The 18,101-nt window shown below is 41.4% G+C and overlaps 1 protein-coding gene across 2 annotated transcripts; it reads right to left on the reverse strand.

The window, feature by feature from the left end:
- On the reverse strand, positions 1 to 11,907 carry LOC116801304. 2 transcript variants are annotated; one of them, XR_004361928.1, is made up of 3 exons: positions 11,845 to 11,907; positions 10,619 to 11,089; positions 10,268 to 10,561 (listed from the first exon to the last, which is right to left on the reverse strand). XR_004361928.1 is itself a non-coding variant. In XM_032720095.1 (2 exons), the coding sequence occupies exon 2, from the start codon at positions 876 to 878 to the stop codon at positions 375 to 377; it is 504 nt and encodes a 167-aa protein (XP_032575986.1). In that variant the 5' UTR covers positions 879 to 1,311; positions 11,845 to 11,905; the 3' UTR covers positions 1 to 374. The 2 variants fall into 2 exon arrangements, 1 of the variants encoding a protein (XP_032575986.1); XM_032720095.1 differs by lacking the exons at positions 10,268 to 10,561; positions 10,619 to 11,089 and adding an exon at positions 1 to 1,311 and having other exon boundaries at positions 11,845 to 11,905.
- Positions 11,908 to 18,101: the final 6,194 nt, after the last annotated feature.

Consider the following 18,101-nt stretch of genomic DNA (forward strand, 5'->3'; position numbering starts at 1 on the left):
GACGAACTACGAAGGGATCTTGGAGTGCAAGGAGAGCGTCGGCAAGGAGGCTGGCTGCCGGTTCCTCTCCTGGTCCCTGTGACCATCTCGTAGCGAAGGCCTCCTGGCCGGGCTGCGTCTGGAAACTGCTGGTTCCCTTCGTGGCGTCTGAAGCCACCTCGCTGCAGCGGCCTTCGCTCCTCGTCCGCACCATGTAGCAGACGGTGATGGACGGCCCTTCGGCATCCATTAATCTGGCACTCACCTTGCGTATAGCAGGATCTAGCCGTGTGACCGCTTCGCAGGCAATTGAAGCAGAGCCGATGCCTCTTCACATTGCTCCACCTTTCCTGTGGCGAAGCTCCAATAAATTTTCTGCAGTTCAATATTCCATGCTATCCTCCACAGATGGGACAACCTCCATGCCGATCATCCTGTTGATCGCATTCATTATGGTCGACGCTTGCATGTAGAAGTCGACGCCTCGGCTCCTTTCCCTCGACGTCCAAAACCTTGCACACCACGTTTGCGTACTCCTGTAGCCACGCGCTACCCACTGCGCTTGGGCCAACTGCGATTGGCGCGCAATTGGCGGTGCTCACACTTTCCAGGGATTGAGCCTTCTCCAGCTCCCTTTCCAACGCTGCGATCCTCTCCATGAGTTCCAACACGAGGGGCTGGTTCACCTCCGGTACTGAACTCGCAGCTGTGACAGCAGTACTTCTAGGTTGGGAAGCTACTGTAGTCACCGTAGTGGCCGGGCAAGGAATCGACGCCGCCGTGATGTTCACCCGCGTCCGAGTTCCTGCTCCACTACTGGCTGGCTGCTGACTCACTGTTGTTACAGGGGTGGCTTCCCCTCCGTTCAGCCGGGCACTCTTCCTGGGGGAATGCTGCATCTTCCCCAGCTCCAAAATGGCGGCGCCTCTGCGCGTCCAAAATGGCGTCTCTGACGCCTCGTGCCGCTGGCTGCGGTCTCCACAAATGACGCTTCTTGCGTCTCCTTGTCGCTGGCTGCGACTCGTTCGTACCGGCGTTCGTCGCTGACTGCGACGCCACTGTCGCTGGCTGCGACTCCTCTGCCGGTACGTAGCGCTGGCTGCGCTCACACAAATCCTGGCTGGCCGTCTAAACCGTCACCCCAGCTCTGGCAACTCTCTAGCTGGCCGTCTAAACCGTCATTCCAGCGCGAGTTGCCCCTGCAGTCGCCCTAGGACTGCGAATAAAAGGTTGTCGTCGTGCGTCACATGGAGTTGCCTTAAACGGTTACCCCACGCATTGGTTCCCGAAAGAAAGGGCAGACTAATCCGCGGTTGTAGAACACGTTTTATTCTGGAAGAATTCAATGTTTCACAATTGCAACTAAGTTGAAAAATAGTGAAATAATAATAGAAATAGTGAAAAAGAACAACACTGAAAAAAACTAAAAACCGAAATATGGGAAAATTTAAAAAAATTATTTGTTCCTTTTTTAGAATTATAATTTTTGTTTTCTATAATTTTTTTTTTTTTGAATTTACATAATAAGAAATGTTTTCTTAACTTACATTAGTTTTATTAGTTATTATAATTATTTTTATTAATTATTAGTCACCAACATGAATACAAAAATTTAAATACTGAACTGGGCTGATGTTTCTTCGGACATAGGGCACCTAAGGGGACACGCTCTTAAGGAAAGTATACACAGTTACACCGGTGGTTCGCAAGCAACAAATTCTCATGCTTTTCCTCCTCTTCTAGAACTGTCTTCTTCCGAATATATTAATTTGCTTCCTCCGATTTTGTATACTATATTTTTGTCGCAAGACCGCTCAATTTTTGATCTTATTCGTAAATGTCTTTAGTGTAAAATTTTCTGTAGAAGCAATACCACCGCACCCAACGCCATCGAGCTGGAGCCGGATTCTAAAGCGTGCACCCGCCATCACAGGTTCCCTTGCCTTCCATCAATTTTTTTCGATACACGTTACAAAACGCTCTGCCTGGGACCACCTGTGCCGACCACTGACTCAACTGTCCCTTCAAACTTTCTAATGCCAGTTCTTGTGTTCTCCTGCTCTGGAGCGCTCTTCACTTGCAATGAATCCTTGTATATCCATTCGACACCCACTGGCTGATTTCACTGACCGTCATTTTCTACGTGCTTTTCAGCTGACTGACCTTTTAGGCGCGTTCTAGCTAACGGACATTCGCTGTCTCGCCTTCGGACTCTGTTCCGACTGTCTGACTGCGTGGCCGCGTCCTGACCGCGTGATTCGCGCCCCTACTATCCTCGCGTACGTATGGCTCCCAACGTGTTGTGAATAACTGCCTCGAGCTGCACTTGCCCCGTCTCGTTATAGGCCGCCGGTATCCCATTATTTCCCCTTTTGCGAACGGCCCGCTCGGGTAAATGGTTCAACCACAGTCTCGTTAGTTAACGGTGAGTTTGGTCTCGTCCAAAGTTCGCACCGTTACCGTCCAAAGTCCAAGGTCCGTGCTGTACCGTTAGTGTACGATCTCCCCACTTTGCCGGGGTCCAAGGTAAATTATTTCCCGTTTTACTTGACCGCCCTTGACCCTTCTCGCATTACAGCAGTCTTCTGCGTTACTAGGCCGCTCCCCAGAACACAGATTTGTGGGGCGTTTTAAGACTCCTCACATAACATTTTCAAAAAGCTAAGGGATGGCAGACAGTTTAGAGATTCTTCTATAAATGCTTGCGCCCAATTCGGTGTTTTTATGGAGAGGAATCACAAAGGACTTATTCCGTATATAGGGGAACTGTGAAGATTCCAGAGATAAGGTGGTAAACAGTTCAGTAGAGGCGTGCACAAGCCTTCCGCACAGAATCTAGGCACATATCCAGGTATTCAGTCGGAACCTAGTTGCCGTATAAAATATCCGCCATTATATTGCAGGAGTAAAGATCAGAACAGTTAGAGTCAGCTATAAAAGTTTGCCCTGCAGAAACAATGAATTTGTTTGGTTGACTTCTCTGATTTATCTTTTATTAGCGGTACCTATGTCGATTCACGTTGAGTAAGAGGCGATAGTCTGGACAGAAAGACACTTTCAGGACTTGTTACAAAACATAGAACCAAAAATCGACCAAGAGAGTTTCGAATATAATTAACTTGCGAAAACGATAGCAAGCCGTAGATAAAGTCTTGTAATGCTATAGAGAGAAGAATGTTTGATTTTTTTTCTGGGGACCACATTGTGGCAGGTATATAATAATCACCTAAAACTACCAATTGGTCCTATCAGACAGTCTATTTCAGATAAACAATGATTTAGATATTCTGAGAATTCAGAAGACGGCGGAATGTAAGAGCACGTAATATAATAAGATCTAACATAACAAGATCTATAAGTTAAAGGACTCGTTTTATATACGTTTTATAACCAGGCGGCAATTATTTTGAGAGCAGACAACATTAGTATTCATATTATTTTTAATTCGGACCACCGTTTAAAAACACAAAAACAAAAATTGCAAGCGAGCTTGTAAATGTACCGCAAGAGAGTACAGACTGCACGCTTACAATTATAGATTTTGTGTGGGAGAACTAGAGAGTGGGTGCAAAGTGCAGCTAATGTGCATACAAAACTACACCAAACAGCACTGTGAGCAACGCACGAAAGAGAGAGTAAACAAATCACAAAACAGAAAATCAAAAGAATTAGTTAATTTGTTTAAACTAGTGCACAAATCAAAATAGATTTACTCGCAAAGCGAACGGAGTTTTAATAATTATGTTTAAAAAATATAGTTACAAAAGAAATTATTAAATTTCCGCTAGTTTTACAAGCCCAAAAGTAAATTCGGATCGCAGAAAAAAACACGACCTTTCGCTTTGTATGCTACTATTTTGCAAGAGTTTGCTTTCCTTTTGACTATCTTCCATTTATGAACTTTGTCGTGTATAAGCCGAGTCAGGTCGTTGTTCCTCCAGAGAAACGTGCGAGGCTTGGTAAAGGTGGTGTTTTGTTGAATGGACAGGTGGGCACTTTGGTGTATTATCATTTTTATGGTGGCTGCATCTTAGTTAATGCTAGGGTTTGAGTTATAACCCCTATTTAAATTGATGATTTTATTTCTAGAGATACTTCCATCTGCATATTTCAGTTAGGCAACACTGTAACATGTTTCGATGTCGATTCGATTTTCTGCAAGTGCAGAACACAGCTCCCTACCTCTGGTCGCATCACCGTGTTGTCTGTCGTACGGATGGTTGGCAGTATGCAGGGCAGTGGCATAGAGCCTGAAGTTGGACCGGGAGGAGAAGTGGGATTCTGACAACAGGAGGATGTCTATGTCGTAAAGCTCAATCGAGGATCTCATTGGTCTTCGAGGAGGCCCCATTTGAATTCCAAGCTGCTATCTTAAGAGGACCCATTTTTAAATGCAGACGGCAAAGGACGGGTTTGGAAAAGTAGTTGCATCAACGTTTCCACTAACGACATCATTCTGTCAAGCCTAGAAAAAAGCTGTTCCAGTTGGAGTCCAGGTTGGTAGTTACATTAGTAGCAGTAGCGGCAGGCGAATGAATCGGCTGAACAGCATTCTGATTGCCTCTGACAACGGACGCAAAAGACGCCCTTCCAACGCCAAGGGCAGGGGGTACGTTAATAGGACCAGTAGCAGTGTGTTTATTGGTCTTCAAAGTCTTACGAGTATAAGCTTCTTTAAGGTATTTAATGCAACCTTTAAAGTTAGCTGTATGGGGGTTCCTCAGAGATTGCAACATCTGGCATCATCTTGCTTGAGCCTACACTCCGAAGTGGGGGAACAATACGTTTTGGTAAGACCATAGCCTAAGGTGCGATAAACTTGCATTCTCTGCCCATTGGGTCCCTCACCACGTGGTAGCCGCACAATGGGGGCAACAAGCAACGTGCTTATCAAAAAAAGAAAATCAGTCAAGTTTATGCTCGAAATCTAAAGCGAGGAGTGATTTTCAACTTCTTTCGCTTGTGCGCAATCTATTTTTAGACATCGTCTGCCAAACGGTGTCTCTGTGGACTTCGCAAAAACAGTAAACAACAGGGCGAAACTGAAAACTTAGTGTACGACCCTGCCCTTTAGGCTGGTGTCTTGTCTCTCGCTTGTTAACTCACAGGCCGGCGAGAGATAAGAAAATGATTTCTATTTTTTCCGAGTTGAAAATTTAGTTAATTATTAAATGGATAAAAACCCCCCTTCTAATCCGCCGTTCTCGGATCAGCTGAACGGATTCGAGAAGATTAACAAAGTCGGTGGACATACTCCAGCAGAGATACGAGCCATTATTGCCTCAAGACAATACCAACAAGCAAGTTGGTAAAACCAGCTCTGCTTCAACAGTAACAAATACAGTTACCACTTCTCTTGTTTGTTTAACAACAACATACACTGTGGGAGCTTGCCGACCCGCCCCCCTTCTGGACGCAGGAAGCGAAACCCTACCGATTCTGGAACAGATCCTACAATATAGAACAAATGCAAAGAAACCATTTCCCGAGCGTCTATGGGAAAAACAAAACAAGCTTCGCCCTCAACTAGTCTGCGCAACAACCGTTTGGCACCTTTAGCTGAAGAAATAAGCCTTACCAAACCCGCAATTGCTGTCATTTAATCCGAGTTTGTGGGAATTGTGCGGGTGAGCATCCTACCGGTTCAAAATCATGTGAGACACACCTAAACAATCAATACGTATGTGCAAACTGCATGAAGAATCCCCCTGCCAGTTTTAAAGGCTGCAAGTCAGAATAGAATTGAGGAAAAAATTAAAGCCAGGGCCTAGACCACCCTACCACACCATTAACAGAGATAATGAAATCCGCCATGTACAATACGCGTCGCCGTCAGCTGTCAGAAATGGAGTCTCCTATGCTGACACGACAAGAACTAAAGCTGAAAACAACTACAGCGGTTCAGCTAGGAACACAATCACTCTAAGTACTGGGGAGCAATACAACTCTAACAGGAACCTTGGACATTAACGCCAGATTGGATCAACTATTTAAATTAGTCATGGAAACGATTGAGTCCAACAAAGCTTTTCGTGATCTAGTCCACATTCTGATTTCTAAAAAATGATAGTCTCAAACTTAAAAATCGGATTATGGAACGCAAGAGGGATAGTACAGAAGAATGAAGAACTTCGACTTTCTCTTATTGCCCACTCTATAGACGTCATGCTAGTTACTGAAACTCATATGCGCCCTGAACTAAAAGTATACACTCCTGGCTATGAACAATATCATGCCAATCATCCAAGTAACATCAAAGCCAATATTCGCCAATAAATCAACAATGCTCACTGATTTACAAGTCACCAGGATCAATGTACCAACGAGTGGTGGTATTATCAAAATAGCTTCTCTGCACTTGAGCAGTATTTTCCATTACTTCTATATCCTCTGGTCGGCACTGTAATTTTGCTTTGATCATGTCATCATATGTCGCTGTTATGGTTTTTATTTAAAATCTTGTATATTGCTGATCAACTGTCGCCTCAAGATCGCTTACAGGAGGCAAAAATGTTGGCCTTATGCCAAAACTGCCTTAAAGGTGGACATCACCTACGACATTGTAATGCCTATCGCCGTTGTATTTGTAAAAGTAAGCACAACAAATTGCTACATTTGGGCTCAAGTCCTTCGTCATCTCGCTCCCAGCCTGCTCCACCTCAGCTAGATTCTGATGCTCATTACAACGGATTGCAAGTAGTTGCGCAGGAATCATGCCTTGGTCAATCTTCTTCCTTAGTGTCGGAGCGGATTTTGTGTTTGGACACTGTCGTCATCAATATTCCAAATAAATCAGGATCTTGGGTTCCTTGACGCGCCTTGCTTGACTCCGGCTCGCAAGTACACAAAATCACCTCTCGTTTGGCACACACCTTGCAATTGCCCAAGTACAAGTCTGCAGTTACAGTTTCTGGAATTGGTGAAGCCAGATTTAGCTCAGATAAATATATCTCAAATCTCAAACTTCAGAGTTCGTTGCCAATATCGCAGCTTTGGTAGCTCCTACAATCACGGACAACCAGCCCAACCTAACTGCTAATTCTGAAGACTGGAAAATACCAGCTAATCTTCGCTTGGCCGATCCCCTATTCTTCAGGCCCCAAAAAATTGACTTGCTGATAGGTGCTAGTCTTTTCTTTGATCTGCTGTATGTAGGCCACATAAAATTGGCCGATGGATTTCCCATTCTCCAAAAAACTCGTTTTGGATGGATTGTCAAAAGGCTTCATCATTGACCGTTCTCAAATGCCTGATGAGGGCATCCGTCTGGAGGAACTGGTGCGCAAATTTTGGGAGACAGAACCCATTGCTGAATCAGTCTCTAAGCGCACAAAGGAAGAACTCGACTGCAAAGCGCAGCCGGTGTTGGGAGAGTCCTATCGACAAGCCTATCGCCGTTCTTTAAATCTGGAAAACAAACTTGGACGCCATCGCCATCTCAAAGAGAAGTATTCAGCCTTTATTCACGAGAACCTGTCTTTAAATCATATGTCTCTGGTACCATTTGACTCCCAGAAACTATGCAAATTTTATTTGCCGCATCACTGCGTTTTAAAGGAAGACAGCACAACAACTAAGCTGCGTTTTGTCTTTGATGGCTCTGCAAAAACTTCTTCTGGATACTCTTTAAACGAAATACTAATATTAGGCCCCACTTTGCAGCCCAAACTGTTTCACACTTTGTTACAGTTTCGAACCTCCCCTGTTGCTTTAACTGGTGACATCTGCAAGATGTACCGATGTGTACGGGTCAAGGAATCTGACAGCTACTTACAATGCATTTTGTGGCGTGACATACCCCAGGAAAAATTAAAAGTATTTAAGCTTGATACCGTCACCTACGGAACAAAGTTATCTTCATTTCTGTCTGTCAGAGCCATGCAGCAGCTAGCAGGAGAAGAAAGAACGTCGTTTCCAATTGGCGCTAAATTTCTTCTCGGAGTTTTCATTTCGATGACCTCATCGCAGGAGGTAACTCAACCGAAGAAGTCTTGGAGATTTAAATTAAGAAAATGGTGATCAAATGATCCTGGTACTTTGAAGCAGATTCCCGATTCAGAAAGGATTCCTTTCTCAAATTTGATGATGGCTGCGACATTACCAAAACCCTTGGTATCGCCTGGGATTCAATTTCGGATATTCTGCTCTCCTCCACATCGCCCATGAAAGCAGTTCTAAAATCCAGCAAGCGCTCGGTCCTGTCTGCAATTGCTCGCTTTTACGACCCTCTTAGTCTTATCTACCCCGCCATAACGAAGGCCAAAATCCTGCTGCAGCGAATCTGGAGAGAAAAACTTGACTGGGACGAAAGATTACCTTCGGCGCTTCATTCTGCTTGGCTAAAGTTGTCTGCTGATATCTGTCTCACGCAGAAGTTGCAGTTTCCTCGTCTTGCACTGGTACCAATAGCGTGGTCGAAATCCATGGATTCAGTGATGCCAGCATTGACTCATATGGGGGGTGCATCTGCATCTACATAGTCTTCATGTCTCAAAGTATTACTGACTCAACTAATGCGGGAAGTCCTGCTGCTTGGCTAATTTTCATGCCCTGTTTATTGCTGGTCAGACTCTGCTGTGGTGCTGTCCTGGATTCAAGATGAGTATTCACGCTTTCAAACTTTTATTTCTAATCGCATCTCTTTAGTCCAGGAGTTGTCAAATGCCATAGAATGGCATTCAGTTCCTACAGCCCAATCCAGAGGACATACTTTCCAGAAGGGCACTTCCTAGTGAGCTGATCGAGTCCAGTCTTTGGTCGCGTGGTCCTGGCTATCTTCAAGAAGACAAATCGCACTGGCTAGAATCTTGTCTAGCTCCAAAGGTTCTCCCTGAGCTACGGAAGAAGGTCCTTATCACTCTCAAGACCCCTGCCGACATCGACATCCCAACCAGTTGTAAATTTGACAACTCCTGGCAAAAATTTAAGCATGTTTGTTGGATACATCTTCAAATTTCGTTATCGTATCAGGCACCCCGGCCTTACTGTTAATCATCTCACCGGAGGCATGAAACTTATCGTTCGCTCCATTTAGATGGCACACCTTACCGAGGACTATAATGCCCTGCTCAACAGTCGACAAGTAAAATCATCGAGCTCAATTGCATCCCTCGCACCCATCATTGACAACTCTGGACTTATGAGAGTTGGTGGCAGACTGAAGCACTCATCGTTGGACTATGACGCACAGCATCCATTCACATTGCCACGTCAGCACCCAGTCACTCGTGCCATTATACTCGACTATCATGGTCTCAATCTGCATTTTGGACCTCGCGCACTACTTGCTTCCATTCGACTGCAGTTCTGGCCCATTGGCGGTCGCAAGACCACTGCAAGTGCAGTCAGCAAATGCATCATATGTTTTCCAGCCAAGCCACACATAGCTCGTCACATTAGGGGTGATCTTCGTGAGGACCGCGTAACAGCTTTTCATTCCTTCAAGGTCACTGGTCTGGTCTTATTACGAAAATCCTGTTTGGAATAAAGAACCCATCAAGTGCTATATCTGTATCTTTATCTGCTTTTCTACAAAGGCTGTTCACCTTGAGCTGGTTCAGGATCTCTCCACTTCTGCATTTCTTAATGCATTGCGTCGATTTACACTGACTCGTGGAAAGCCTCCATACATATGGTCGGACAGCGCCGCAAATTTTGTCGGCGCTCGGAATGAACTGGAGGACCTTAAGCGTTTGTTCCTGAACACATCACATCAAACTGCAGTACATGAATTCTGCTTGACTGATAGCATTGAATGGCGATTTATCCCTCCTCGATCGCCGCATTTTGGAGGCCTCTGGGAGGCGGTTGTCAAAACAGCAAAGCATCATTTTTACCGAGCTGTTGGCCATGCCGATTTGCCCGCTGATGACCTGCGCACGCTCATTTGACACATTGCGGAAATAATTAATTCAAGACCTTTAGATCCTCTTTCAGAACACCCTGACCACCTTGAAGTACTAACGCCAGCGCACTTCTTAGGCACGGTCCCCCTCGCCGGTGGAGACGTGAATATCTAACGCTTCTTCAGCAACGTTCGATGATTTCGTTTTAGTAAAAGACGAAAACCTGCCACTATTTCAAACAGCCACTAGCTCGAGTAATCAATCTGATCCCTGGACCCGATAGCGTCGCACTAGTTGTTGTTCTCAAAACTGCCCCTGGAATCTTCAATAGAGCCGTCGCTAAGCTTTGCGTTCTACCCAAACAGGATGATGTTGTCAGCCCGTGTCCTCCAACGGGGGGAGGATGTTTCGTTATGCAGCCCGCAGCCAGCAGCAGCTCATCATAAATTTGAGTTATTTATTTATCGCTCTTATACATTGCTCTGTGCAGCAATAGATTTTGCATTCCCCTTTATGCTATGTTCCTCTCTCTCAATAGAGAGCGAGCTCAACTTTCCGCATTTAATCTTAATTTTGTGTAGCTTGCTCATTTGCCTTCTGCATAGCAAGTTCAGTTGCAAATTAAGTGTTCATCACACCGGTACTGCTGTGATGCACTTTAACTCTTAATCGGTTCGGTACGGGCACTGCCGCCGTTCGTTTTATACCCAATAGCCCTGTGTGGCAAAATATTAAAACTGAAATAAAACTGAAATATTAACTGAAACATTAACATTACTATTTTAATAAATTACCACACAATTTTTCAAAGTCAATGAAAAATCTCATTGCCTAAACAACGATTTTCATCGATCTTCTGGTTGTATTTGTCATTTTAAAATGAATTTCTGCCGCGTCCGACTCTGATCCGAATTCCTCTCGGAATGCTGCTTGTTGTGTCTAAAATCTGGCTTGTGTATATATCAAGAAGTACGAAATTTTCGTCCCATTGATACGCATTTACCACTGTGTTGACACGATCGATGAACTGATTCACGGAGATCGAATTCTCATCTCCGGGGTCATAGTCTGGTAAGGTATTTCCGATTACCTTAACCCACGCTTGTCTACCATGGCTGATCGCCGCTTGATCTCCAGGGATACGGTTGATAAATTCATCTATATCAATCTGCTGATTAGCTGTTGGGATATTGTTGACAAATTGTGCCATCATGTTTGTCAGTGTCGTTATCTGCTGTTGTAGATGTGAAATCGCATAATTCCAACTGCTTGGGGTAAATCAACTACTTCAGAATTCTCGTATGGAAGTGTTTATTTTTAGCTAAGAGAGTAACATTATGAAACTACCCTAAATAAATAATCGCTTGTTAAAAAGTTCACTGTCCAAATGTTGCTGTTTTTAGCAGCAGCGTAGCCCTTTGATTTAAGGCTTTGTATTAAGCAAGTTATAAAAATAAATACAAGTCCAGAACAGTAGTGACCAATAGAGTCGATCTCTCTTTAAATAAAGAATTCGAAATTGGCAACCCAAATAATATAGGGTATATATAGTAAATTAGTCCGTATTTGAACTAAGATCAATGCAGTCCGCGGTGGTCCGCCGTATCGATTCCTCGTTAAATAAACAAACATTTCCCGATATTGCGCATCCACTCAAGCCGTAACCAAAATCCAGCCACTAGGCAGGCACATAGCCACGTAGCACATAAGAATTCTTTTTCATATGTATGAAGTCAAGAGCTTCTTGACTACAATCCATACCAAACCCAGGCTGACAGTAACCAACTTATGACGCCATCAGAATTAAATGAAAATATTTCTCAATCTAACGAGAATTTTCGGTTACCAGCCTTGGACAACACCAATACATAGAAATAACACACAAAGGTCATAAATACAAATGCCTCATTGACACAGGATCGACCATTAACATGATGAGAGAAAATTTCGTTAGTCTCCCAATTCAAAACACTAAATCTATCTAACGGTGCAATAATACTAAACAAGTCTATTACCTTACCCATTAACAATACTTTTAACAGGCTTGAACAATTTTATATACATGATTTCTCAGAAGATTATGATTTATTAATTGGCAGAAAATTACTTAGTGATGGACAATCCATTATAAATTATAAAAATTCCACCGTTTCAATTTATAATAAAGTATACCCATTAGTTAATTCAGACCCAAATAAAAATCATTCTTTTTACATTCAAAAACAAAAAATACCAATATCAGATGAGAAATGAATTCCAACTATTCACCAAAAAAATAGACAGAAGCGTGGACTATCGATCATGATGCAACCAGTTTCTCCGTCACGTTCGATTTCGATACCCAGGAAATGTCTTAGCTCGCCCCCGTCTACGACATCGAATTCTTTTCAAATTGAACTCCATTCCTCAGAGTTTCGTATGCCTCGTTTCGTTAAAGCCTCCTTGACGCTTGTTGGAATCGGAACCTCATCCGTACTCATGCCGTTGACCATGTTGTATTGTTTTCGCGGTCTTCCAGTTTTACCAGTGTAAATCTTCTTCGGCCGTCCAGGTCCTCTGACTTCGGTGGCTTTATTGTCTTCAGTGGATGACGCTTCTCCCTCTGAATCGTGTTGCTCGACATACGCAACGTCGTCATCGTGTTTATCTGACACCTGGAAAACATCATCTTGTTTCTTACCCTCAGCAAACAGATTGGAAGGTGCTGCATCTCCACAAGTTGAATATCGGGAGAAGGTACTGTTTGCCCTGCCGTCATACCATCATCCTGGTCGTTTTCAAATTACGTCACGAGCAACACAGACATTCTTCCTGGTAGGATTGAACAGGCGATATCCCTTAGAAGCATCAGAGTATCCAACCAAAATATTTTCTTCGCCCTTCGCAGTAAATTTCTTCTTAGTGGATTTGTACAGCACGATAGCCTTCGACCCAAATATCTTCAGGTGGGACACATATGCCTTTCTTCCAGTCCAAGACTCGAACGGTGTTACATCAGATAATGCTGACGTCTCAGCGCGATTCCGTAGATAAGCAGCAGTGTTGATAGCTTCATGTATCTCGATTTGTCATCTATAAAGGTGACAAAATTGCGTGCACCTCCAACAGACGTCGCTTGCATTGGACCACAGATATCACTATGCACTAGCTCCAGTACTTAATTTGTGCGATTTCCAGAGGCTTTTGGGAAACTCTTCGCACATATTTTGCTTTTTGCGCAACTCAAACAGTCGGTTTCTTTTGGGTCACTTAAATAATTTTTCTTTAGTCCGAGTATCATTTCTTGTTTGAACATTTTGTTCAAGCTTGCAAAGTTTAAATGACCGAATCTCTGGTGCCACTTTCTCATCAAATTTGTCTGTGCAACGAAGCATGCACTTTTAACTTTTCTTTCATTTTGGAACAAAAACAAATCACTTTGCTGTTCAGCAGTCAAAACAACTTTATTCTTATCATTCTTTAAAATTCCGCGCCCGTTTTCGAACTACACACGAAATCCGTTTTTAATTGCCTTCGAGACCGACATAAAGTTGCATTGTAAATTCTTTACAAAGAGTACGTTGATCAATTCAAATGATGAGTTGCTCCAGGTTATTTTCACTGTACCACGACCGTCAGCCATAATCAATAATCACCAGCGAAAAGAATGCGCTCTTTATGCTCTCTGAAGTTTTTAAACATCGATCTCTCACTGCACAAATGAATCAAGGCACCACATATTTTTTGGCAATTCGCCAAGCTGTACAGTTGAACAGAGCACAGAGAATGATTTCTTGGTATTTAAGTTTTCGCTCTCTCTATGTTCTCCTTTCCTTTGCCTACAGTTTACAGCTCTGTGGCCGCTGCGACCACAATTCCAAAAATTAACTGTTCTTTTCCCGTTAGGAAGTTGCTGATTATTTACTTGCACACTCTTCTTCATGTCACTTTTCGGTTGTTGTTTCGCAGACCGAATTCCAAATGCACTTTGTTCGCTTTTTTCAGAATGTTCTTCATTTGCCATACGTCTTTGCCCTTCCTCTTGTAATTTTATCTTTAACATTTTCAATGTGGGCAACTGATCGCGCGTTTCTATTGCAACTACGAAACTTTCAAACGATTCCGGCAAACTGGACAACAGGAGAATACTAAGGACCTCTTCTTGGTTCATTAATTGGATTTCTTTTAATTTTTCGACAACCGCACAAAAATTGTTCACAAGACTTGAAACAACTTCTGTTTCAGACATTTTTATGTGCAACAACTGCTTTAGCAAACATATACGTCGTGCCGGTCCTAAGGGAGTGTGGATTTCACTAAGCCTTTTCCATGCCTCTACAGCCGTCTCACAGTTTTTTATATGGTTAATTTGGGATGTCTTAATGCATAGCATTATACTTGCTAATGCCTTTTCGTCCTTCGCGTCAAACAAAGCCTTTAGCTCAGCACTATCATTTTCGTTTTTAACCACACGTCCACACACTACCCCCCCATAACTCCGCATGAATTAAGACACTCTTCATTTGTACAGCCCACGCATTGTAGTTTTCATCATCAAGTTTTTCTATTTGGTTTATTGATGAACTCATTTTTATTTCGATAATTTTTTCGTATTAAATATCTGAATCACAATATTTAAAGATGCCGAATATTCTAATCCGTTTAGAAATATTCACTTTCAGGTCCGCGTGACCTGGGCCCGTAACCTATTCCCTTCAAATATTTATTGTGACTGATCTTGAGTACAATATTACTGCACGCAGACAGCCAAATTAAATGCTAAAGGGAGTCTCACAATAAGAGAAAAAAGCTTTTGGTTACCGCGACCAAAAGAGGGAGACACAGTGCATTGACCTTATTACATACATATTTTCAACACAACCCACTAACCCGGTAGATCTAAGATTTTTTCACACCAATTGTTTCAGTCTTAAGCTGATATTCAATCAATAAAAACGCAAAGCGGATTTATTCGGAGTTTTTATTTATTTCAGCGTTGATCTTAGGTCAAATACGGATCATTTATTTGACTCAAAACAAAAACTAATTTACTATATACATATATGAATTGGGCGCTCTCTTGAGTGGATTGCGCATGGATACTGGATTAGCCGAGAATTTGAGCTGCGTAAGCGGTTTTGGTGGGAGTCGCGAATGCGGCTGCGGATGTTTATGTCTGGTCAGCAAGTTTGACCCTTTCGTAGGAATAACGAATTCGGCAGCGGATGTTAATGTTTACATTAGGGCAAGCTGGATTTGTTATTGTCACCAAAATTGGCCGCTACGCATCTTGTTATTCTAGTGTCTTTGGCCTTAATCTAGGATAATGGCTTATGTATGTACTTAGCTGTCGAAAACTATTCCTTGAAGATCCGGCGCTAAGAACCATAATATTTATCCTGGACCCCGACTTCGATGTGGTAAGACCAAAGACACTAGAATAACAAGATGCGTAACGGCCATACATTGGTTTGGCACTATGCAGCCACTCTTTTGGTGACAGCCAAAATTGCTCTCTGTCCGCTCGCTTACGCAGAGAGCGTAAGAAATCTAAAAATAGAATTTGCTCGCTTGTGTGAGTAAAAACACGAGACGATAAGGCGTATATGTGTGCGTGTTGTGCTAGAAGACGATTTTCGGTCCGAAATCAGTTCTGATCGAAGAAACGAACTTACATATTTAGAGAGTTTTGGCTAATTTCGTAGCAATATGATATAATTGCGCGCTTTTTAAAAATATGAAATTTGAATATAAAAAAAAAACCGAAACTGAAAAACAACTGAATATAATGCGCATTTTAAATAATAAAAAGGGATCATTTACATCCATCATATTAAGTCATATGACTTAATAAATATACTAAATAATTAAAGCAAATACAAAGGAAATTATTAAAACTACTGTAGGTTTTAACATAACATAAATTTTCCAAAAAAAGGCATTACATTGAGAAATAAATATTTCATAAAAATAATACGTCGTAAAAAATAAAAATTTGTAAAATAAATAGAAATATGAAATCTGTTTATTGCAAAAAGTCATATCTTGAGGCACGAAGTGCGGACACAAGCACTCAACAATCATTGCCTTATTAATTTTTCACACGTCGCAAGCTGAATACTCCAATGACAAATATTCTAATATAAAGTCATTGAAAAGTTATTTTTCGTGATATTATGATTTGGCTATTACTATTTGCAAGCTTTATTTAAATAATTATAACGTTAAGGCAAAGCAAAACAAGAATTTATCGCCAAAATGAATACAATGCCTAGTAAAAACAGACAGGAAATTTCGGAGGTTTCGAGAGGGTTACAGTTCACCTCGGGAAAGGTATTCTTTGTTATAGCTAATATTCATGTACACTCACAAAGGTAGATCGTAGAAGTTAAAGCGACCAATGATTATGTCCCCCGGGACATAAGCGGAAAAAAACTATCTTTGCTTAAGGGAGCGAGGAGATTCCCTCGCCGTTTAGGAACGTCTGGAAGTGACACACGCAAACAACAACTAAAAGATTTCGCAATCTCTGGGCATAGCTTTATTTCTGTTCTTGTAATCAGATTTTTAGGTCTAACTGCATCATATAATTATTTTTAACTATCTATAAAAGCCGGCATTGTATCTTATAAGAAATGCTCTTGTCCAAGTTTATTTCCATCGAGGTTATTATCTACCCAATCAGTGTTCAATATATCATTATTTAAAAAAAATGCGAACGCAAAATTTCATAATTTTCCTGGAATTTCGATAGATATTAGGAAATAAAATGATAAAATATGTATATATATTGTTAAAAAGTGAGAGCGTGTCAGTTTTGGGACGTTTGTGGGCGTTAGAGTGGGCATGGCAACATGAATCAACAAACTTGCGCTGCGTCTGTCTCTGGAACTCAATCAACTCTCTATAGTTCGTGAGATCTCGACGTTGATCAACTTGGCTATTGTTCCTTATGAGGAATATACAGGCATGCTCCGGTAATCATAATTTTTTTGAATTTTGATTTCGGCTAAATCTTTTGATTTCGTTTTAGGTTCTCCGGTTTTTGCTATCGGTATGTTTTGTAAACAGAAAACAGCTATTATAGCTATATATATATATATTATAGATATAATAGCTGTTTTCCAGACAATGCTCGCAATTTTTTTTTACTCCACTGTGACCATTTAAGTAATGAAATTAAATAGCATTATTTACAAACAACACTTTAAATTAATTAATGACTTCTTTTTATTTTATAACCATTTATACTTCCCTGTACATTTATACTTCCCTACTTCCCTGTTTCGTTTCACCAGCAGTATGGAATTCTTCCCGATAATTTTTGTCGAAGCACGTATGACCCCTTGTCAATCGAAACCGTAAAATTCTTACGGATAGGGTTGGAAACGCTTTCTTTTGCCTGTTACATACTTTTCAATACATCACTCTACGAGTAAGGGGTATATATAGTGCATTGTAAAATTTTAATATTATTGAATACTATGCAAACTTCTATTTTATGGAAAAAATCTTTTTCCTTGTTCTGTGTATAAAAGATCACTCCAAAACAATTATTTTTCACAAAAAAGAACTTTTCACTGGGAGGCAAGTAAAGACAGTCAAAATGCAAAGTGGAATTAGGAACATCGCCAGTTCAGATTGCAAGTTAGATTAGGAGCGTGTCCTATTACAGCTTATCAAAAATTTTAAGTCAAATAAGTCCACACCCCTCACCCCCTTTTCAAAGAAAAGCATTGTAAGCTGTAAAATTGTTGAAACGAACTAAATGCTCCACATAATCTTGGAAATTCATCTTGGCTTTTTGTTAAAGGCTCTATATTCCTACTTATAAATAAAGCTGTTTGTGCAGCGAGTAAGCCTAAGGCTTTTATTAATTACTTTGGAAAATAAATATATTTAATTTATCGTGCTAAGAATATACTTGATACCATTTTTGTATTATATGTATTGTATTATATGTATTAGGATTTCGTTTTTATTTAGGGCAAAAATATTAACACTAAGGTTCAGATAAACCAAATTTTTTTTACACTATTCATATTTAGAAAACATTACCACAGTTAATTAAGCATAATAAGCATACAGACATGAACGACTTTGGAAAGAGAGCGAAAGCATATGATGCACATGAAATTGTGTCTTAATATTTGAGCTTAAAATAAAAACAAAAAGTCATCTAACATTATGTTCAATTTCATTATTGGTAATGGAATTTCACACATGTCAAAATTTCCAACTGTTTCATTAGGATGTGCTCTTTGGGTTTTGAGTATAAGCCAGTTGTCAAACTAGTGC

Source organism: Drosophila sechellia, chromosome 3L (assembly GCF_004382195.2).
Source record: "Drosophila sechellia strain sech25 chromosome 3L, ASM438219v1, whole genome shotgun sequence".
In the NCBI taxonomy this organism is placed as follows: Eukaryota; Metazoa; Arthropoda; class Insecta; order Diptera; family Drosophilidae; genus Drosophila; species Drosophila sechellia.

Bases quoted from the DNA above. Each gene is read 5' to 3' on its own strand.
- LOC116801304 (XM_032720095.1), bottom strand. From the start codon at position 878: ATGCAGCATTCCCCCAGGAAGAGTGCCCGGCTGAACGGAGGGGAAGCC.